Genomic DNA, 19502 nt, shown 5'->3' with positions numbered 1-19502 from the left:
ATGTATGGTTATCCACTTTGGTGGCAAGAACAGGAAGGCAGATTACTACCTCAATGGAATCAATTTAGGTAAAGGGGCAGTACAGAGAGATCTGGGTGTTCTTGTACACCAGTCAATGAAGGCAAGCATGCAGGTACAGCAGGTAGCGAAGGAGGCTAATAGCATGCTGGCCTTCATAACAAGAGGGATTGATTGAGTATAGAAGCAAAGAGGTTCTTCTGCAGCTGTACAGGACCCTGGTGAGACCACACCTGGAGTACTGTGTGCAGTTCTGGTCTCCAAATTTGAGGAAAGACATTCTGGCTATTGAGGGAGTGCAGCGTAGGTTCACGAGGTCAATTCCTGGAATGGTGGGACTACCTTACGCTGAAAGACTGAAGCGACTGGGCTTATATACCCTTGAGTTTAGAAGGCTGAGAGGGGATCTGATTGAGACATAAGATTATTAAAGGATTGGACACTCTGGCAGCAGGAAACGTGTTTCCGCTGATGGGAGAGTGCTGAACCAGAGGACACAGCTTAAAAATACAGGGTAGACCATTTAGGACAGAGATGAGGAGAAACTTCTTCACCCAGAGAGTGGTGGCTGTGTGGAATGCTCTGCCCCAGAGGGCAGTGGAGGCCCAGTCTCTGGATTCATTTAAGAAAGAGTTGGATAGAGCTCTCAAAGATAGTGGAATCAAGGGTTATGGAGATAAGGTGGGAAGAGGATACTGATTAGGAATGATCAGCCATTATCATATTGAATGGTGGTGCAGGCTCAAAGGGCAGAATGGCCTACTCCTGCACCTATTGTCTATTGTCTCAATTTACTGTGTAGCAGTGATTCCCCCATCCACCTATATGCTTCGGAGACTCTGACAAGATACCACAAAGTGCTGAAGTACCATCAGCTGTGTCTTTCCAAGATGCTACAAATCCTCAAACAAGAAAGGCAGGCCAACAGCAGCATTGTCACAAGCCAGCATTCACAGACTCAAGGTGAAACACTATGAAAGAATTAATACTGAGAGTTGCCTTAAGCACCACCCACTACGATAATTTAATATGAACTTGTGCAGAGCAGTTTAACACCTCAGTGGACTAAGACCGATAATCCAAGTCTTCACAGAATCATGCAGTACAGAAGAGCCCATCAAGTCTATACCATCAGAAACATACTACCACATACACTAGACAAAAGTGAGGACTGCAGATGTTGGAGATTTGAGTCGAGAGTGTGGTGCTGGAAAAGTACAGGTCAGGCAGCATCCGATGAGCAGGAAAATCGACGTTTCAGACTTTTGCTGCTCCTTGGATGCTACCATGTACACTCGTCTCACTTTTTTGCACTAGACTTATATCCTTGGATGTTTATGACACTTCAAGTGCTCATCTGAGTACTTTTTAAAAGATTGAGAGGTTTCCCACTCAAAGTGTCTCTCCTCCAAGGATCTGTAACAATGTGTATCATACTGCTCTAACCTGTAATTGGTTGCTAATGTGCAATGAAATCCCTCTTGTTCAAGAGCCACCTCTAGTTCGACTGATAAGTGGGGTTCCTCTATATATTAAACCATACATGCCCTATAGATCCCCACACTAAGAATGGTGACACCAAACCTACTGCACGGTGAGATGCAGACTCTGTCTCATGCACACAGAACAAACACTACTTCCACTGGGCAGGATAAATTGTTCACATATCTGATGCTAAACACCAAAGCTACCTCTCTATTTGGGTACCCAATCTCGCAGGAGATTCCCAGAATGCTTTTAAATACTTTTAGCTATCTCCTTAAAACATCACAGAAAAAGGTCAAAAATACCTTGTCATTGGTCAAAATGGTAAAGGTTTATTCAAGAGACTCCAGAAAGAGAACAAAGAGGCAACAGTGGTGTCAGAGAGAGCGCACAATCTTCCCAGTTACTCACCTCCCCCCACCCACCGAAAAGAATGACTGCTTCAAACTGGGCAGTTTTTGCTATGTTGCGCAATGAATGTACCAGCCATTTGAGAACCTATCGCACTGGAGGGGAAGCAATTCATCTTGCATGCTGAGGAACTGCCTCAGTGTAGGACAATAAAGATGATTTTCTTTTCAATTATTTCATTAGGAAGAGTTTAGAGGCATACGGGCCAAATGCTGGCAAGTTGGACCAGATTAATTTCGGATATCTGATTGGCATGGACAAGCTGGATTAAAGGCTCTGTCTCCATGCTGTGTGACTCGATGACTCTGAATCTCAATTCTGACATCATCCTTAGCTCATTATTTTGTCTTCTGTCCCAGGTTCGACACTCAATTAAATATTCTAATCATCATTTTCACATTCAGACTCTTGTGCGAGTCTTGAACAATTGTTTTTAAAATCGGATTGATTAATTGTTGCTTGTGCTGTTAGGGAAGTTCCTGGACCCCCAGTAGAGGGTGCTGCACTGTTTTGCTGCTTCACTTCGGCCAAAACCCCATCTTCTAAATATCGCACCAAATTTGGAAACTGACAGCAGTGCAATCAGCAGCTGACATTCGCTCACTACAAAAGGGACAAAAATCTAGCCCTTAACAATGATTGCTCCAAAGCAACCACAGAGAATTACAATGGTAAAGATACCTGAAACAGAAACTCAAAGAGAACTTAAATACTTTTATTGACTTAATAAAGAATGTCTGTAGTGCTGTAGCATTTTGTTTTTGTATGGCAAATTAAAAATTCCTGACAACTTGTTGCTTTGTGAAAGAAATAAATAAACCCTTTACACAATAACATGGTAGCTCCAATATAGGTTTGGAGTATGTTGACAAGCTTACTAAGTGATTAAGCAGGCACGAGGGGCTGAATGGTCTACTCCTGCTCCTAATTTGCATACTGATATGTTCAAATACGCTTCTTATGTTCCTTTCTTTTGTTAGGCTGTACAGCACAGAAATCTGCACAGTCTGTTCAGATATCACGAGACAGCACCGTTCCTGTGCATTCCCACACTATAAGGAAATCACGCAGGAGCAGCACCATTTAAATCTGTAGGACCAGAATTGTGTTCTTGCCAATCCAGGTAAGGAAAGTTCACATTCTACAAATAATGGTCTAAATTCTTCAATCAGGATGTAGCCAATTTGAAAAAAATGTGTTTTATAACAGAACCGAGTGTAATATTACACTTTAAATGCAGTTGTACCTGTGACTTGAGACATCTAATATTCTAATAAAAAAACAAAAGAACTGCAGATGCTGCAAATCAGAAACAAAAACAGAAGTTGCTGGAAAAGCTCAGCAGATCTGGCAGCATCTGTGAAAATAAGTTTGAGTTAACATTTTGGGTCTGGTAACCCTCCCTCAGAACTGAGCTTTGCCAGCAATTTCTGTTTTTGTTTTGCATCTATTATTCTGTTTTGCTACCAAAACTGTTGTGCTGATACCTTTTTAAAACTCTAATTTGCAAGGAAGGTCTGTCAGTGAGAGTAAAGAGATATGCATAACACCACCAACAGGAATCACAATGACAGTTTCATTTTAGCCAGACCATCTATTATTGATTCCGAAGAATATACAAGTGTCATGCATTCAACATCCCTCAAAAGGAAGTAGCCATCGGACAACAGGGTTTTCAGAAAAATATGGAGCCTGATTAGAAGAGTGGAATTTATGGGGCAGAAGTTTGTACTGTGCTGAGGATCCCTCCCTCTTCCCCAAGGATTACTAACTATTGGAGTAAGACAGTTCTTGCTCTGTTAAGTTGCCCACACCCATTATTTCTGGGTAGTACGTTAATTGCTGAGCAGGTTTTCTGCCACGAACAACCACCTACCACCCCACCCTCTACGAGACATCATATATCCAAGAATAGCCACCAAATTTAACGTCTGGCACCTCTCTGCTCCCAAGAGAGAAATTGCGCCTGTTCCCAAGGCTGGATAGGGAGGTAGGTGCGGGAGCATTTTGGTTAAGAGGTGCTGACAGAAGGGGCGGGGGGGGGAGGGGCGGGGCACCAGGCAGGAGAAACCCAGGAAGGGGTAATGGAAAGGAAGGCCATTCGGCCCATCGAGTCCACTCCGCCATTCAATCATGGCTGATGGGCATTTCAACTCCACTTACCCGCATTCTCCCCGTAGCCGTTAATTCCTTGTGACATCAAGAATTTATCAATCTCTGCCTTGAAGGCATTTAACGTCCCAGCCTCCACTGCACTCTGCGGCAATGAATTCCACAGGCCCCACCACTCTCTGGCTGAAGAAACGTCTCCGCATTTCTGTTCTGAATTTACCCCCTTTAATTCTAAGGCTGTGTCCACAGGTCCTAGTCTCCTCGCCTGACAGATTATCTAGTAAGTTTCTATTAGATCTCCCCTTAATCTTCTAAACTCCAATGAATACAATCCCTGGATCCTCAGACGTTCCTTGTATGTTAGACCTACCCTGTTCCAGGGATCAGCCGTGTGAATCACTGCTGGACATGCTCCAGTGCCAGTATGTCCACTTCGCACCAACCTCCTCTCAACATGGGAATAATTGCAGCCAGGCCAAAATGAGGCTCATACGTTGACTATGTAAAGGCCTCAACTAGTCCACAGGGAGATACCCATGCTTCTAATGGTCCTCTTGTGCATTGGTGTGGTGGAATTGGGCGAGTAGACACTACAAGTTCTGATGTTGTGCTCAAATTTGTCTGCCAATACCCAAGCATTCTTGGTGGGAGCAAACAATCCCAGCCATGGTGAGACAAAAGACTTCTCGTTTCCATTTAAGTTATTTCCATTGTCAAAGGAAAAACAACTTGGTGACAAACTTACAAACTTCATTCTTCAGACCTCACACTGTTCTTTCTAATCTTCATCTCACTTCATCCAGCCCACTTACAACAAATATTTCTCCTCCAAGACCAAGTGATGGCCCATCACTCTTCACCTCACCCAAGCACATACCCATCAGTTTTTAATTCACAGTTTGAATGTCTTGTCAAATTTCCTACTGGCATACCTTGCCCTGACCAATTTCCTGAATATTTGACAATGTCCATTCCTTCACTGTTCCTTCAAATTATCACTCAAACTCACCTCTTTTCAAATGTGACTGAATGAAGATTCAAGCCCAAAAAGGTGACCTCATTTGACTTCTCTTAAAATAAGTTTTGAATTGACTTGATAGGCAATGTAATCATCTGTCTCAAAAAAAAGCAGAAAATGATGGAGAAACTTAGCCAGTCTGACAGCATCTGTGGAGAGAAAACAAGAGTTAACACCTTGAGTCCAGTGACTATTCATAACAGTTCTGGAGGATGATCACTAGACTCAAAACTCTTGTTTCTCTTTCCATGGATGCTGTCAGACCTGCTGAGTTTCTCCAGCAATTTCTGCTTGCTCGTTTCAGATCTGCAGCATCCATAGATTTTTCTTTTATCATAAACATCCTTCATTTGCAGAGCAATTTTTAACATTAATACAGTATCCCATCCTTAACAGTTTCAATGGTAAATGTTCGTAATGGTCCTTGTTGTGCCAATGTCATTTGGGCAAGGTATTATAAAAACAGTTCAGCAAAAAGATTATAAAACACAATGTACAACACAATGGTTAGAATTCAACTGCATAGTCAGGATATTAGCATAATGGAGAAAAATAGGCTAGTTAGCACTGCAAATATAGTCTAGTTTTAAGTTACATCTTTTATATGCATTGGTGCTGCCTTTCATTTTTAAGAACTAGTTTTGCAAAGAACTGAGCACAGACTAAGTCGACAAATATTTATTGTCACATTTCTCTTTCATTATTATCTTTCTTAGGTTGCAATTGAATTTTGAGAAGGATATATATATCACAGAATACTGGATAGATCGAATGAATCCTTAGAAGAGTATAAAGGCAGTAGGAGTATACTTAAGAGGGAAATCAGGAGGGCAAAAAGGGGACATGAGATAGCTTTGGCAAACAGAGTTAAGGAAAATCCAAAGGGTTTTTACAAATACATTAAGGACAAAAAGGTTACCAGGGAGAGAACAGGGCCCCTAGAAGATCAGCAAGGCGGCCTTTGTGTGGAGCCGCAGGAAATGGGGGAAATACTAAATGAGTACTTTGCATCAGTGTTTACTGTGGAGAAGAACATGGAAGGTATAGAATGTAGGGAGATAGATGGTGACATTTTGAAAAATGCCCATATTACGGAGGTGGTGGTGCTGGATGTCTTGAAAAGCATAAAAGAGGATAAATCTTCAGGACCTAAATCAGGTGTATCCTTGAACTCTGTGGGAAGCTAGGGAAGTGATTGCCGGGCCCCTTGCTGAGATATTTGTATCATCAATAGTCACAGGTGAGGTGCCGGAAGACTGGAGGTTGGCTAACATGGTGCCACTATTTAAGAAAGATGGTAAGGACAAGCCAGTGAGCCTGACGTTGGTGGTGGGCAAGTTGTTGGAGGGAATCCTGAGGGACAGGATGTACATGTATTTAGGAAGGTAAGGACTGATTAGGGATAGTCAACATGGCTTTGTGTGTGGGAAATCATATCTCACAAATTTGATTGAGTTATTTGAAGTAACAAAGAGGATTGAATGAGGTCAAAGCAGTTGACATGTTCAATGTGGACTTCAATAAGGCATTCGACAAGGTTCCCCATGGGAGACTGGTTAACAAGGTTAGATAAATGGAATGCAGGGAGAACTAACAATTTGAAAATAGAACTGGCTCAAAAGTAGAAGACAGAGGGTGGTGGTGGTGGAGGGTTGTTTTTCAGATTGGAAGCCTGTGACCAATAGAGTGACACAAGGATCGATGCTGGCTCCACTACTTTTCAACATTTATATAAATGATTTGGATGTGAGCATAAGAGGTACAGTTAATAAGTTTGCAGATGACACCAAAATTGGAGGTGTAGTGGACAGCAAAGGTGGTTACCTCAGAGTACAACAAGATCTTCATCAGATGGGCTGAGGAGTGGCAGATGGAGTTTAATTTGGATAAATGTGAGGTGCTGCATTTTGGGAAAGCAAATCTTAGCAGGACATATATATTTAAAGGTAAGGTCCTAGGAAGTGGTGCTGAACAGAGACCTTGGAGTGCAGGTTCATAGCTCCTTGAAAGTAGAATCGCAGGTAGATATCCTTTATTGGTCAAAGAATTGAGTACAGGATTTGGGAGCTATACAGGACATTGGTTAGGCCACTTTTGGAATATTGCTTGCAATTCCGGTGTCCTTCCTATTGGAAAGATGTTGAGAAACTTGAAAGGGTTCAGAAAGGACTTACAAGGATGTTGCCAGGGTTGGAGGATTTGAGCTATAGGTAGAGGTTGAATAGCCTAGGGCTGTTTTCCCTGGAGCATCGGAGGCTGAGGGGTGACCTTATAGAGGTTTATAAAATTATGAGGGGCATGGATAGGATAAATAGGCAAAGTCTTTTCCCTGGGGTGGATGAGTCCAGAACTAGAGGGCATAGGTTTATGGTGAGAGGGGAAAACTATAAAAGAGACCTAAGGGGCAACGTTTTCACGCAGAGATTTGTACGAGTATAGAATGAGCTGCTGGAGAAAGAGGAGGAGGCTGGTACAATTATGCATTTAAAAATGCATCTGGATGGATATATGAATAGGAAGGGTTTGGAGAGATATGGGCCAGCTGCTGGTAGGTGGGACTTGATTGGGTTGGGATATCTGGTTGGCATGGACCAGCTGGACCACAGGGTCTGTTTCTGTGCTGTACACCTCTAGGACTCTAATACAGTCTGGAAATTGGAATAAGCTCACTATCATTGAGATGTCAAAATCATAAGAGATTGGTTTTGTTCTTTCATGCAATGTGCACATCACCGGCTGAGGATAAAGTGAGGACTGCAGATGCTGGAGAGTCAGAGTTGAAAAGCGTGGCACTGGAAAAGCACACCAGGTCGGGTAGCATCCAACTAGCAGAAGACTCCACATTTCAGGCATAAGCCCTTCATCATGAATATCTGATGAAGGGTTTACGCCGAAAAAGTCGATTCTCCTCCTCCGTAGATACTGCCTGACCTGTTGTGCTTTTCCAGACCCACACATCACTGGCTGAGCCAGCATTTGTTGCCCATCCCTAATTGCCCTTGAGAAGATGATGAGCTAGCTTCTTGGAACACTGCGGTCTACAAGGTGTATTTAGAATTACTCTCAATGCTGTCAAGAAGATGTCATGACATCATCAAGATGGTGGCACAATCGGGCTCTTGAGCTGGTGATCATCCATTCAAACCACTTTTCTTTTTAATTTCTTTTTTTGTCCTTCTTTCCTTTCCTTACCTCTTGCCCCAAGCCTGAATGGAATCGGTGAGCAATCAAATCCTGGACTGGAGTGGACTCTGCATGGATGTCATAGCGGCAATGAGTGAGTCTGTACTTACTTTCTCAAGGTGAGCTCAGGATCTGGCATCAGATTCAGGTTCTACATTGGCAGAGACAATATCAGTCCAGCAACAAAAGACAGCACCTGAGGACCAGTGAGTTGTTGTTGGTTGGGTCCAGTGCTGGCAGCAGTGAAACAGTGGCAAAAGGGCATCACAGCATCAACAAGGAGGGCCCATGCAGTGAGACGGATGATGGGTCCAGCGCAGGCAGCAGCAAGGGACAATTGGCCCAGCAGCGAAATATGCTGCTTGAAGAGTGGTGACTACAATGGTAGCGAGGCAATGGAGGAGGGATGGTAGTGTAGGCATCTCTGATGATGAACTGACTCAGGACTGATGGACTCTCAGTTATAACTTTTTTATTCTTATATTTAAAACAATTCAAAATGACATCAGATCATAGCAACAGTTTTTCACTGAATTTTATTTTCTCACTAAAATACACGTAACTACTAAAAAAAACATCAATCTGGAAGGGTGTTCCAGGATTTTAATCTAGCAACACAGTAAAGAACGATATTATGGTTCCAAGCCAGGATGGAGTGCTACTTAGAGAGGAACTAATAGGTTACTGCGTTCCCATGCTTCTGCTGCCCTTGAAATTTGACTGGTCCAAGTCACAGGCTTGGAATGTGCTGTCCATTGAGCCGTGGTGGTGAGTTGCTGCAATGCATCTTGTAGATAATGCGCACTGCTGCCACTGTGTGGTGGTGAAGGGAGTAAATATTGAAGCAATGGACAGGCTGCAACCAAAGCAGACTGCTTTGTCCTGGATGGTGTTGAGCTTTTGAGTGTTGTTGGAACTGCACTCTTCCAGGAAAGTGCTGAGTATTCCATTCTTGATTTGCGCCTTGAAGAGGATGGGCAGGATTTGGGGAGTCAGGTGGTGAGTTACTTGCCTCAGAGTCTCTGATCTGCTCTTGTAGCTCCAACATAGCTGGTCCAGTTTAGTTTCTGGTCAACGATAACCCCCAGGATGTTGATATTTGCGGAATCAGCAATGGCAATGCCACTGAATGTCACGGGAATTAGATTCCCTCTTGTTGAGATGGCCATTACCTGGCACAAATGTTGGTTGCCACTTTTCAGCCCAAACCTGAATGTAATCAAGGTCTTTCTGGACTCATATAGTATCTGAGGAGTTGGAAATGGTACTGACATTGCGCCAATGTAAAATTCCCCTGACACTATTACATCTGCCTCAGGCATGCACATTTTAAACACGACGAACAGTTGGAAGGGAATTGAAAATCTATGTTACAACTTGAATTTCATCTCAATGCCACTTCAATAAAGACCAAATTTTTAACATTGAACAAAAGAACCGCTGAAATCTGTAGTTTTAAAGTGATGCATATGAGGTCCAACACACATTAATTTCAATGGGTTCCTGCTGTGACTTGGAATTTACAAGCAACAAGCCAATAACCCAACAAGATTTTGCTTCAACAAGCTTTCTCCACAAAGAAATATTTAAGATAAACCATATATAATAAATTTAACAAGACTGCTACTGCACTGAATGAAATTTAATGCAGTATTCCCATTTAATGTTCAAATGGCATTTCACCGAAAATAACAACATCTTGTAAATTAAGAAAAGGTAACTTCGAGAATAACCATCTACAGTAATATTGCATGCTTCAAAACAGCTGTAAATTATTATAATTTTTGAAGGTATACTTATTGAAACAGGATGCGATGACATCAGAAAACTAACTTGGAACAGTTACTAAGATTAATGATGTGAAAAAGCTGGATGAATGCAAGAAGAGTCACTCAGGTGCTGTTGCAGTCACATCATGTGTATCTGTTTATTCAGCTCCATTACTGTCAGACCTTCTGAACAAAGCCTCCTTAAAATCAATAGGTCTCACATGCATGATATGTTTACCGCAACTTCAATGTAGCTTAATCATGACACCTATTTACACAATTAGGGGTATTTTTCCTGTTTACTTTCCATTACTTTCACAACATGGATTTATAGCAATTAATGAAGCCGTCATTGGTTTCATGCTAAGAAGTTCTGACCTACTTTTGAGCTTCCAGTGAGCAGCAGTGGAATAAATCACCAATTATTCAGGGTCAGAACCCAATTCATACTGTCCCTACAGTATAGGAGCAATCCATTCAGCCCATCGAGTCCACACTGACCCTCCAAAGAGCACCCTACCCAGATCTAACCCTTACCCTATCCCTGTAACCCTGCATTTCCCATAGCTAATTCATCTAGCACATCCCTGGACATTCATGGGCAAATTTACCTTGGACAACCCACCTAACCCACACATCTTTGGACTGACAGAGGAGAATGTGCAAACTCCATAGACAGTCACCTGAGGGTGGAATTGAACCCGGGTCCCTGGTGCTGTGAGGAAGTAGTACTATCCCACTGAGCCACCGCTCCACCACAAACTGAAAGACTGACTTGAGCCTTAACAACCAAACTCAGGGGAACACATCAAAAATAGCCTGCTCTGGTCCTAGAACAAAAATCAGCTTCTGTCCAACCCAAAATAGAAACATAAAAAACTGGAACTGGGGAAACAGGCCATTCCATCAATTCAAAGTTGCTGAACCATTCATTATCATGGCTGATGAACTGAACAGTATGGTTTTTCCCCACTTTTCCCCAAAAGCTCCAAATATCTATCTAACTCCTTCATGAAAGCATACAATGTTTTGGCCTTGACTGCTTTCTTTGGCAGTGGCTCACCACGCTCTGGGTGAAGAAATTTCTCATCTCAGTTCTAAATAGCTTACGTGGACTGTCACCCCTAGTTCTGGACTCCACTACAATCTTCAGTTAAATAGCTTCAAGATTTCAAGACCATGGCTTTAAAACCAACAGAGACTTGTAGTTGCTGCTGTAATGTTGGATATGCCTCAATCATTTGGGCACAGCAAGCTTTCACAAACCGTAATGTGATATCTACCAGATAATCTTTTTAATGATGCTGATGCAAGGTTATTAGGTACAGTTACAAGATTTAAAAGACAGCCAGATAAGTACCTGAATAGGAAAAGTTTAGAAAGATATGGGCCAAATGCAGGCAACTGGGACTACTTTCATTTAGGAACATGGTCAGCATGGATGAGTTGGACTGAAGGGTCTGTTTCCATGCTGTATGAGTCTATGACTCTGTGGATCTATCCAGGACTCCCTTGCTCTTCTTCAAAATGGTGCCTAGGATCTCACATCCACCTGAAACAGCGGGCATGCCATTGCTTTAACTTGGAAGGCAGCAACAGCACTGAAAGTAGACCTCCATCAACATTAATGTCAATCTTGATTTTTTTTTTGTTCAGGTTCTGATGAGGGACCAGAATTGAGGGCAGCTCAGTGGTTAGCCCTGCTGCCTCACAATGCCAGGGACCCAGGTTCAATTCCACCCTCGGGCAACTGTCTGTGTGGAGTTTGCACATTCTCCCTGTGTCTGTGTGGGTTTCCTCCGTGTGCTCCAGTTTCCTTCCACAGTCCAAAAGATATGCAAATTAGGTGGATTGGCCATGGTAAATCGACCATAGTGTCCAGGTATGAATAGGTTAGCTAGATTAGCCATGGAAAATGCAGGGTTACAGGGATGGGGGTCAGGGTCGTCTGGGTCAGATGCTCTTCGGAGAATCAACGTGGACTTGATGGACCAAATGGCCTGTTTCCAGTGTTTGGATTCTATTCTATTCTAGAATTCTCATTATTTTAACAGAGGCAAGAGAGCTCCCCAACTGTGTCAAATGTAACATGAGGTTATTGAGAATGTTCTGTTATCACAATATATTTGTTGATTTCTTATTAAAAAGACAAGTAGCTCTCTCTCTCATGCACATTTGTCAATAGAATGCAGAACCCACTTGTTCTTTCAATTCAATTGCCATGTGGAATATTCCACAGCAGAAAGGTTAAAATCTGCAAAGTCAATGATAGCCAACACATTTACTGAAATTTTAGAGTGACTGGAAGTCCTAGAGACCCTGAACTGGGGCAAATTTCCAACTAAAGCCCTCAATTCTCAACAGCATCACTGACCCACATGAAAAAAAATCCTCTCAGGAATTCTCATGTTAAAGAAGAACTTTATCAATGATTGCAAAATGTGTGTGTGTCAGCCAGTGTTTCAGTTGTATAAACCAAGGTTTTTGCTCCATAGGCTTTATCCCATCCCTCTTCATCAAACCTTGTCAGCAAAAGTTCAAGTATGATTTGGAGGTGCCAGTGTTGGACTGGGGTGGACAAAGTTAAAAGTCACAACACCAGGCTACAGTCCAACAGGTTTATTTGGAAGCACTAGCTTTCGGAGTGCTGACAAAGCTTGTACTTTCAAATAAACCTGTTGGACTATAACCTGGCGTTGTGTGATTTTTTAACAAAGTTTAAATTGATGTCTCTCAAATGTTTATTGAATTTCTCCTGAAATTTGTCTCGCGTATTTGCCTCTAAACAGTCAATAAGCTTTTTGCGTTTTGCATCTATGCACCCTTTACAGAACATTAATTTGAGTGGGCAATTTTACAGGTTCACAGCTTTAAAAGTAGTCAAGTCAAGGCATTACTTGCTCAACTTTCTGCTATTTATTCCTGTTTGGCAATTTCTGATACTTTACAGAGTGTGATCATTTTAATTATTTAATTGTGGTAACACAGCACTCACAGCAGGCAGTTAACATTTGAAGGACCCAAGATTGAGCAAACCAGAATTACAATGCTTCCTGTGTCCTAGCCATATCCACTGAACACAGATCTGGTCATTAATGCAGAATCAGAATTATCCCTATTCATCTGCAAAAGTGACAAACTGAGAATCTGAGAAAGGGCGAGATACATTCAGGAGGTCTGACAGCATATGTGCAGGGGGTTTATCTTTTTCAGAATATCATCTGGAACTCGAGACATAAACTGTTTCTCTCTCCATAGATGCTGCCAAAGCTAAGAGTTTCTCTGCACTGTTTTTGATTCAGATCTTTAGCATCTGCGGTACTTTACTATTATTCAACTAAAAAAAGGCAGAGCCACTGCAGTTTCAGCAATAACGTGTTGAGGGCTTGGAAACACACGTGTTAAACATTCAATTCCAGTCACTGATCAACGATACGAATGTTAGGAAATACTACAAGCTTATTTCATAAAAGGCAGCTTTGCACTCACTTAAGCTTTCACATTAATTAGAGACTCATAGAAATGTACAGTAAGGAAATGTATCTAGCCCTTTCTCAGATTCTCAGTTTGTCACTTTTGCAGATGAATAGGGATAATTCTGATTCTGCATTAATGACAAGATCTGTGTTCAGTGGATATGGCTAGGACACAGGAAGCATTGTAATTCTGGTTTGCTCAGTCTTGGGTCCTTCAAATGTTAACTGCCTGCTGTGAGTGCTGTGTTACCACAGACCCTTTGGTCCAACATGTCCATGCTGACCAGATCTCCAAAATTGATCCAGTCCCATTTGCCGGCACTTGGACCTCTAAAACCTTCCTGATGCCTTTTAAATGTTGTAATTATACCAGCCTCCTCCACTTCCTCTGGCAGCTCATTCCATACATACACCACCCTCTGCATGAAAAAGTTGCCTCTTAGGTCCATTTTATATTTTTCCCCTCTCACCTTAAACCTATCCCCTCTAGTTTTGGACTCCCCTACACTGGGGGGGGGGGGGGGGGGGGGGAAAGAGAAGAGGAAGATTCACCCTACATTACAATACTAAATGACGCCACACCAATGTTTTAAAACCGCCAAGCTGACTACATATTAACATCAATGAAGAGCAGATTAGATATTAATTTCTCAGTTAGCATTAAAAAAAGGTGTCAGCCAGTAATAACTCTAAGTCAGAAAGTCCTGGGTTCAAGCCTAACCCCAGACACTTAAGCAGATGAATTAGGCAGGCACTCCAGGGAAGTGCTAGGAAAGGCTGCACTATGTTTGAGATGCTCTCTCTCAGATGTGACATTTAAACGCAACATTGAAAGTCATACAACTCAGTCAAATGAGCTTTTTTCTTTTAAGTGCCAATTGTGACCTCAGAACAAGTCAGACCTCGAAATAAATCGGAGGTATTTCTTGGGAAAAAGAAACTGCCAAATCTGAAACCCTGCACATCAACTGAAATACATGTATGGAAAGCTCCACTGCACACAAAACATAAAACAGAGTACAGCCAAAAGTATAACTGCTTCGGTCAGCTCAAATCTTTCAAAGGTAGAGGTCCTGGAGCACTTTTGGATGAAAGAAATGGCACTGCTCTCTGTAGAGATTATCACATTTAATTTTATCAAAATAGAATGCAATGCTATCATAATGAGCTAAAGAAACAGCCGGTCAAGGTCACACAGTTCACCTGTGCATTAAAGACAATCTAAGCCTCAGTAGCAAGTCTTAAACTGAACATCTATTATAACAGGCACCTTCTTAACATTTACCGTTCCAAATAGATGAATCGAGACTGCCAATTGTTCATACTGATTCAAGGATAATCAAACATCCATCTAATTTCCCTACAACTTAATTTAAGAGATTATGATTTGTTGACACCACTGCAATTTATTTGGAAATTAACTTCTGTTTTAAAAGTCCAAAACCCAACAGCAGTTCGGCACAACCAACTTTGAAGCTGCTTTGTAGTTGGTGAATAATCACATCAAAACTGGCAGGTTTTACAATCACAAAACAAAATTAGCAATCCTGATAAAAACTATATCTGTAAGGATCCGATTTAAAACAGTAAAACTCAAAAGCAGTTATTGCATGCGAAAATAAAACAGACATCAGTCCCCATAAAAAGGAGGGGAAAAGAGGAAAATAAGCGGAAAATTCTTCTTACCTGTACTGACAGAAGCACCCACAAAAGTGCAGATATGGGTATGTGCCCGGTTATCCTCATATCCAGAACTTCCACTTAACAACTGTCTTCAGCCTGTGTTTCAATTTGTTTTTTTTAGGAAAAGAGAGAACAATTCAGCAAAGCACAGTCGCTCTCACTTCGACTTCATTTTCTGACTGAGGTGCAAATTTAAAACAAAATGTGAAAAAATAATCAAGTCACACATCGAAATTAGTGCACCCCCTAAGAGCAGCTAGACACCTTTAAATAAAATGACAGATGTGATTAAGAAAAAAACAAAGTCACGAGCGCTCCCTCTCGCTCTCAGAAGGTGTCCGGCACTGAAGAATTCTGAGAGACTTGTAAACTCCTCGCAAACCATCAGCGCCCTCAAACTTTCCGGTTTATTTTCCATTTAAAGCTGCCTCGAACTTACAAAACTCCGCTCTGGCAATAAATCTCATGTCAACCGCCCGCCGCTAGTGCGTCAATTCAATTCAAAGCGTGTGTGACACACACACAAAAATAAGAAAAAGCTGGGTTTGGAGGGTGGGGGGTCACGTCTAATAAATCACCAACTCTTACCTTGCACTGGAGTGTGAGGAGGCTTCCCCACTGACTAAGACATTGATTTGTGAGGGTGTGGGCTTCAGAGCGCAGCCAGTTAGCTAGCGAGCTCCCTCAGGCTGCAGACACATCTGAAGCGCTGGGTTCAGTGCAATTCGAATTGTTCCCACTGCACCCTCACTTGTCACACTGCTCCATCCCCTCAGCCAAAGCGCGCCCCTGAGCGGCGAGCGAGCCCGCGCACACGCTGCGGCGCGCCCCCGCTCACACCCACCCACGCACCCCGCCAGACTCGCTCCCACCCCCACTACAACCAGAGTTGACACCGAGGGAGAAGTGAGTCGCTGCTGTATTGGAAACTCACATCCACGAGTTCCTCTTCTTAACTTCACTCCTACCCCAACTCATGCACTCCGCTCAGGAACAGCCTCCAAAATAAAGATAACATGAAAAACCTGGACTCTCCAAAACAAACCCCAATTCAAATTCTATTGACTGTAAAACCAACCTGAGTCCTACCCGACTATTGTTATGTTTGCTAGGAGACACCCCAAGAACCTGCTCAATAAATAACTCACTCCTTAGGGACTGAATGCCAGTGAACTTAACAATTGCAAACACATAAATCTTTTAAACTTTTATTTGCCCTAATCCACCCCCTGGGATAACTCTGATCCAATTGCAAAAACACTCGCCCCAGGAGTTTGCCAGGAGTTGTGAATACCAAGCTATTCCTTTCCATCTGTTGTACAACCAACACAGCTAAGCAGTGGAGCATCACCTTATAATAAAACCAGAAAATGCTGGAAATACTCAGCAGATTGTACGGAACTCACGTCACACTGTCCTTGTGGATACAAAGTCTCATCTTCTAACTGAGGATAGCTTCCATCATATTGTTCAGCACTATTACCATCGTGCTAACAGATTGATTTTGAACAGACTCAAGAGCGTTGTGCTGGAAAAGCACAGCAGGTCAGGCAACATCTGAGCTGCAGGAGAATCGACGTTTCGGGCACAAGCCCTTCATCAAGGATGCTCCCTGGATGCTCCCTGACCTGCTGTGCTTTTTCCAACATCTGCAGTCCTCACTTTCTCCTAGTTGATTTCAAACCGACTGCAAAGCCTCTTCCAAGGATGCCTACCTTGAAGAAGCTCTCCTCCTCCCTCTGCAAGGATTGATTTTGAACAATCAGGACTGGACATGCATGAGGTATTGTGGGCCACCAATAGTAACAGAACTGTATTCAACCACAATCTGTAACCTCAGCTCTGCATAGCCCCAATTATTTCCTCTAAGCTAGAGGATCAATTTTCCTTCAATGAAGTGTGCACGAGGGCATGCCAGGAGCAGCACCAGGCATACCTAAAAATGAGGTGTCAACCTGGTGAAACTACAAACCAGATGATTGGATGACTCACATGCCAAGCAGCATAAGCAGTAAGTAATAGACCGAGCTATGCGATCCCACAACCAATGGATCAGATCTAAGCTCTACAGTTTTCCCACATCAAGTTGTGAATGATGGCGGACAATTAAAACAACTCAGTCGAAAAGTGTGGTGCTGGAAAAGCACAGCTGATCATGCAGCATCCGATGAGTAGGAGAGTCGATATTTCGAGCATGGGTGGGGGGGGTGGGAGGGGGGGTGGGAGGAGGAGGGGGAGAAGAAGGATAGATCAGAGAAAGAGAGTGGAGCGGACAGGTGGGAAGAAAGATGGACAGGTACAACAGTGCAAGAGAGGGCAGTGCCGATATGGAGGATTGGAATTGGGATAAGGTGGGGGGGGGAGGGGGAATGAGAAAACTGGTGAAATCCACATTGGTTGGATGAGATGTTCTTCCTGTAGACATCGGGTGGCTAGGGTTTGGCGGTGGAGGAGGCCCAGAACTTGCATATCCTTGGCGGAGCGGGAGGGAGAGTTAAAGTGTTCAGCCACAGGGAGGTGAGAGTGTTTAGTGTGTCTGTCCCAGAGATGTTGTCTGAAATGTACCGCATGTTGGCATCCTGTCTCTCCCCAGTGTAGAGGAGTAGGACTTGCATGTCTTTGGTGGTGTGGGAGGGGGAGTTAAAGGGTTCGGCCAGAGGGAAAATAAAACAACTCACTAGAGAAGGAGATTCCACAATGGAGGTGGCCAGCATATGAGCGCAAAAGAAAAACTGATACCATCTTCAGTCAGAAATGCCGACCAGATGATTAATTTCAGCCCCCTCCTGATGTGCCCAGCAAAACAAGTTTGATTCACTCTGCGATATCAAGAAATAGCTGAAGCCAACGTATACTGCAGGGGTAAGGAGTCCTGACAAAATTCTGGCAATGCTACTGAACACTGTGCTCCAAAACTGGCTCCACCCCAAATCAAGCTGTTCAGTACAACGACAACAGTGGCATTTATCTGACAATGTAGAAAGTTGCCCAGGTTTACAAAAAAGTAGAACAAATCCAACCCAGCCAATTACTAACCCGACAGTCGACTCTCAATATGCAGCAAATTGGAAGGTGTTGTTAATGGTGCTATCACATGGAACTTAGTCAACAATAACCTGTGCACTGAAGCTTAGGTTAGGTTCTACCAGGGACATTCAGCTCCTGACCTAAATACAGGCTTGGTCCAAACATGACAAAAGAGCTGAAATCAACACAGAAACTCAAAGTGACAGCACTTGACATAATGGCCGCATTTGATTGAGTATGGCATCAAGAAGCCTAAGCAAGGTGAACCTGTGCTCACTGTTCACTTTACTCTTGAATCCAGTGCTTGGGTACACGTGACAATAAACTTAAACTTAGACCTCAGTGTGCAAACTTACACCCTAAACCTCAACCTGAGCTACAAACCTTCACAAACCTTGCAAAAAACTTAAACTGAATCTAATCTAAAAGCAAAACTGGAATTGATGGGAATCAGCAGAAAAGCTCTCCACTAGCTGGAGGCAAACTCACATAAACAGAGATGGTTGTGGTTGTTCCATATCAATCATCTCAGGATAGTACAAAACATCAGTGCAGGAATTCATCAGGGTAGTGGCCTAAGCCAAACCACCTTCAGCTCTTTCATCATTGACTTCCCTTCCATCATACGGTCAGAAGTGGGCATGTTGTCTGATGATTGCACAATGCTCAACAACATTCATGAGTTCTCAGATACTGAAGCAGTCCACGTACACATGCAAGAAATCCGACACAACATTTAGTCTTGAACTGTTAAGTGGCAAGCAACATTCATGCCACACAAGTGAGAGGCAATGACCATTTACAGTGAGGAAGAATCAAACTATTACCCCATGTCATTCCAGATATTAGCATTCTGGCTGTTACCAATGACCAGAAACTGAACTGAACCTGCCATATACATACTGTGGCGATGAGATCAGGTCAGAAACTGGGAATTCTGTATTAAGTATATCACCCCTTTCCTCCCTAGCACCTGTCCATTGTGTACAAGGCTCAAGTCAGGAATGTGATGGAATACTCTCCACTTGCCTGGATGAATGGAACTCCAACTCTCAAGAGGGTTGGCATCATCCTGGACAAAGCAGCCCACTTGGTTAGCACCTTCAACATTCACTTCAATCACCACAACGCAGAAGTGTGTACCATCTACAAAATGCACCTCAGCAAGGCCCTTTTAACAGCACTTTCGAAAGCCGCCACCACAAACATCTAAGACGAGGGCATCAAATAAATGTGAACACCACCACTTGCAAGATTTCCTTGAAGACACACCATCCAGACTTGCCATTCCTTGCAAGAGGTGACATCACGATGCGTATT

At 42.9% G+C, this 19502-nt stretch overlaps 1 protein-coding gene across 4 annotated transcripts in view; it reads right to left on the bottom strand.

Moving 5' to 3' along the window:
- Positions 1–15900, bottom strand: part of adamtsl3 (ADAMTS-like 3) — a 651955-nt gene extending 636055 nt beyond the window's left edge. For 2 of the 4 annotated variants that reach the window (XM_072564789.1, XM_072564793.1), the window contains exons 1-2: positions 15744–15900; positions 15159–15251 (exon numbers count right to left, since the gene is read on the bottom strand). In XM_072564789.1, coding sequence (XP_072420890.1) covers positions 15159–15218 — 60 coding nt within the window. In that variant the 5' untranslated portion in view covers positions 15219–15251; positions 15744–15900. Of the gene's footprint in view, positions 1–15158; positions 15566–15594; positions 15679–15743 lie in introns of those variants that run through there. The other 2 variants (XM_072564791.1, XM_072564790.1) reach the window with 2 other exon arrangements.
- Positions 15901–19502: the final 3602 nt, after the last annotated feature.

The sequence above is a fragment of the Chiloscyllium punctatum genome, chromosome 48 (assembly GCF_047496795.1).
Source record: "Chiloscyllium punctatum isolate Juve2018m chromosome 48, sChiPun1.3, whole genome shotgun sequence".
Classification (NCBI taxonomy): domain Eukaryota; kingdom Metazoa; phylum Chordata; class Chondrichthyes; order Orectolobiformes; family Hemiscylliidae; genus Chiloscyllium; species Chiloscyllium punctatum.
This window is presented reverse-complemented; position numbering and strand designations above follow the sequence as displayed.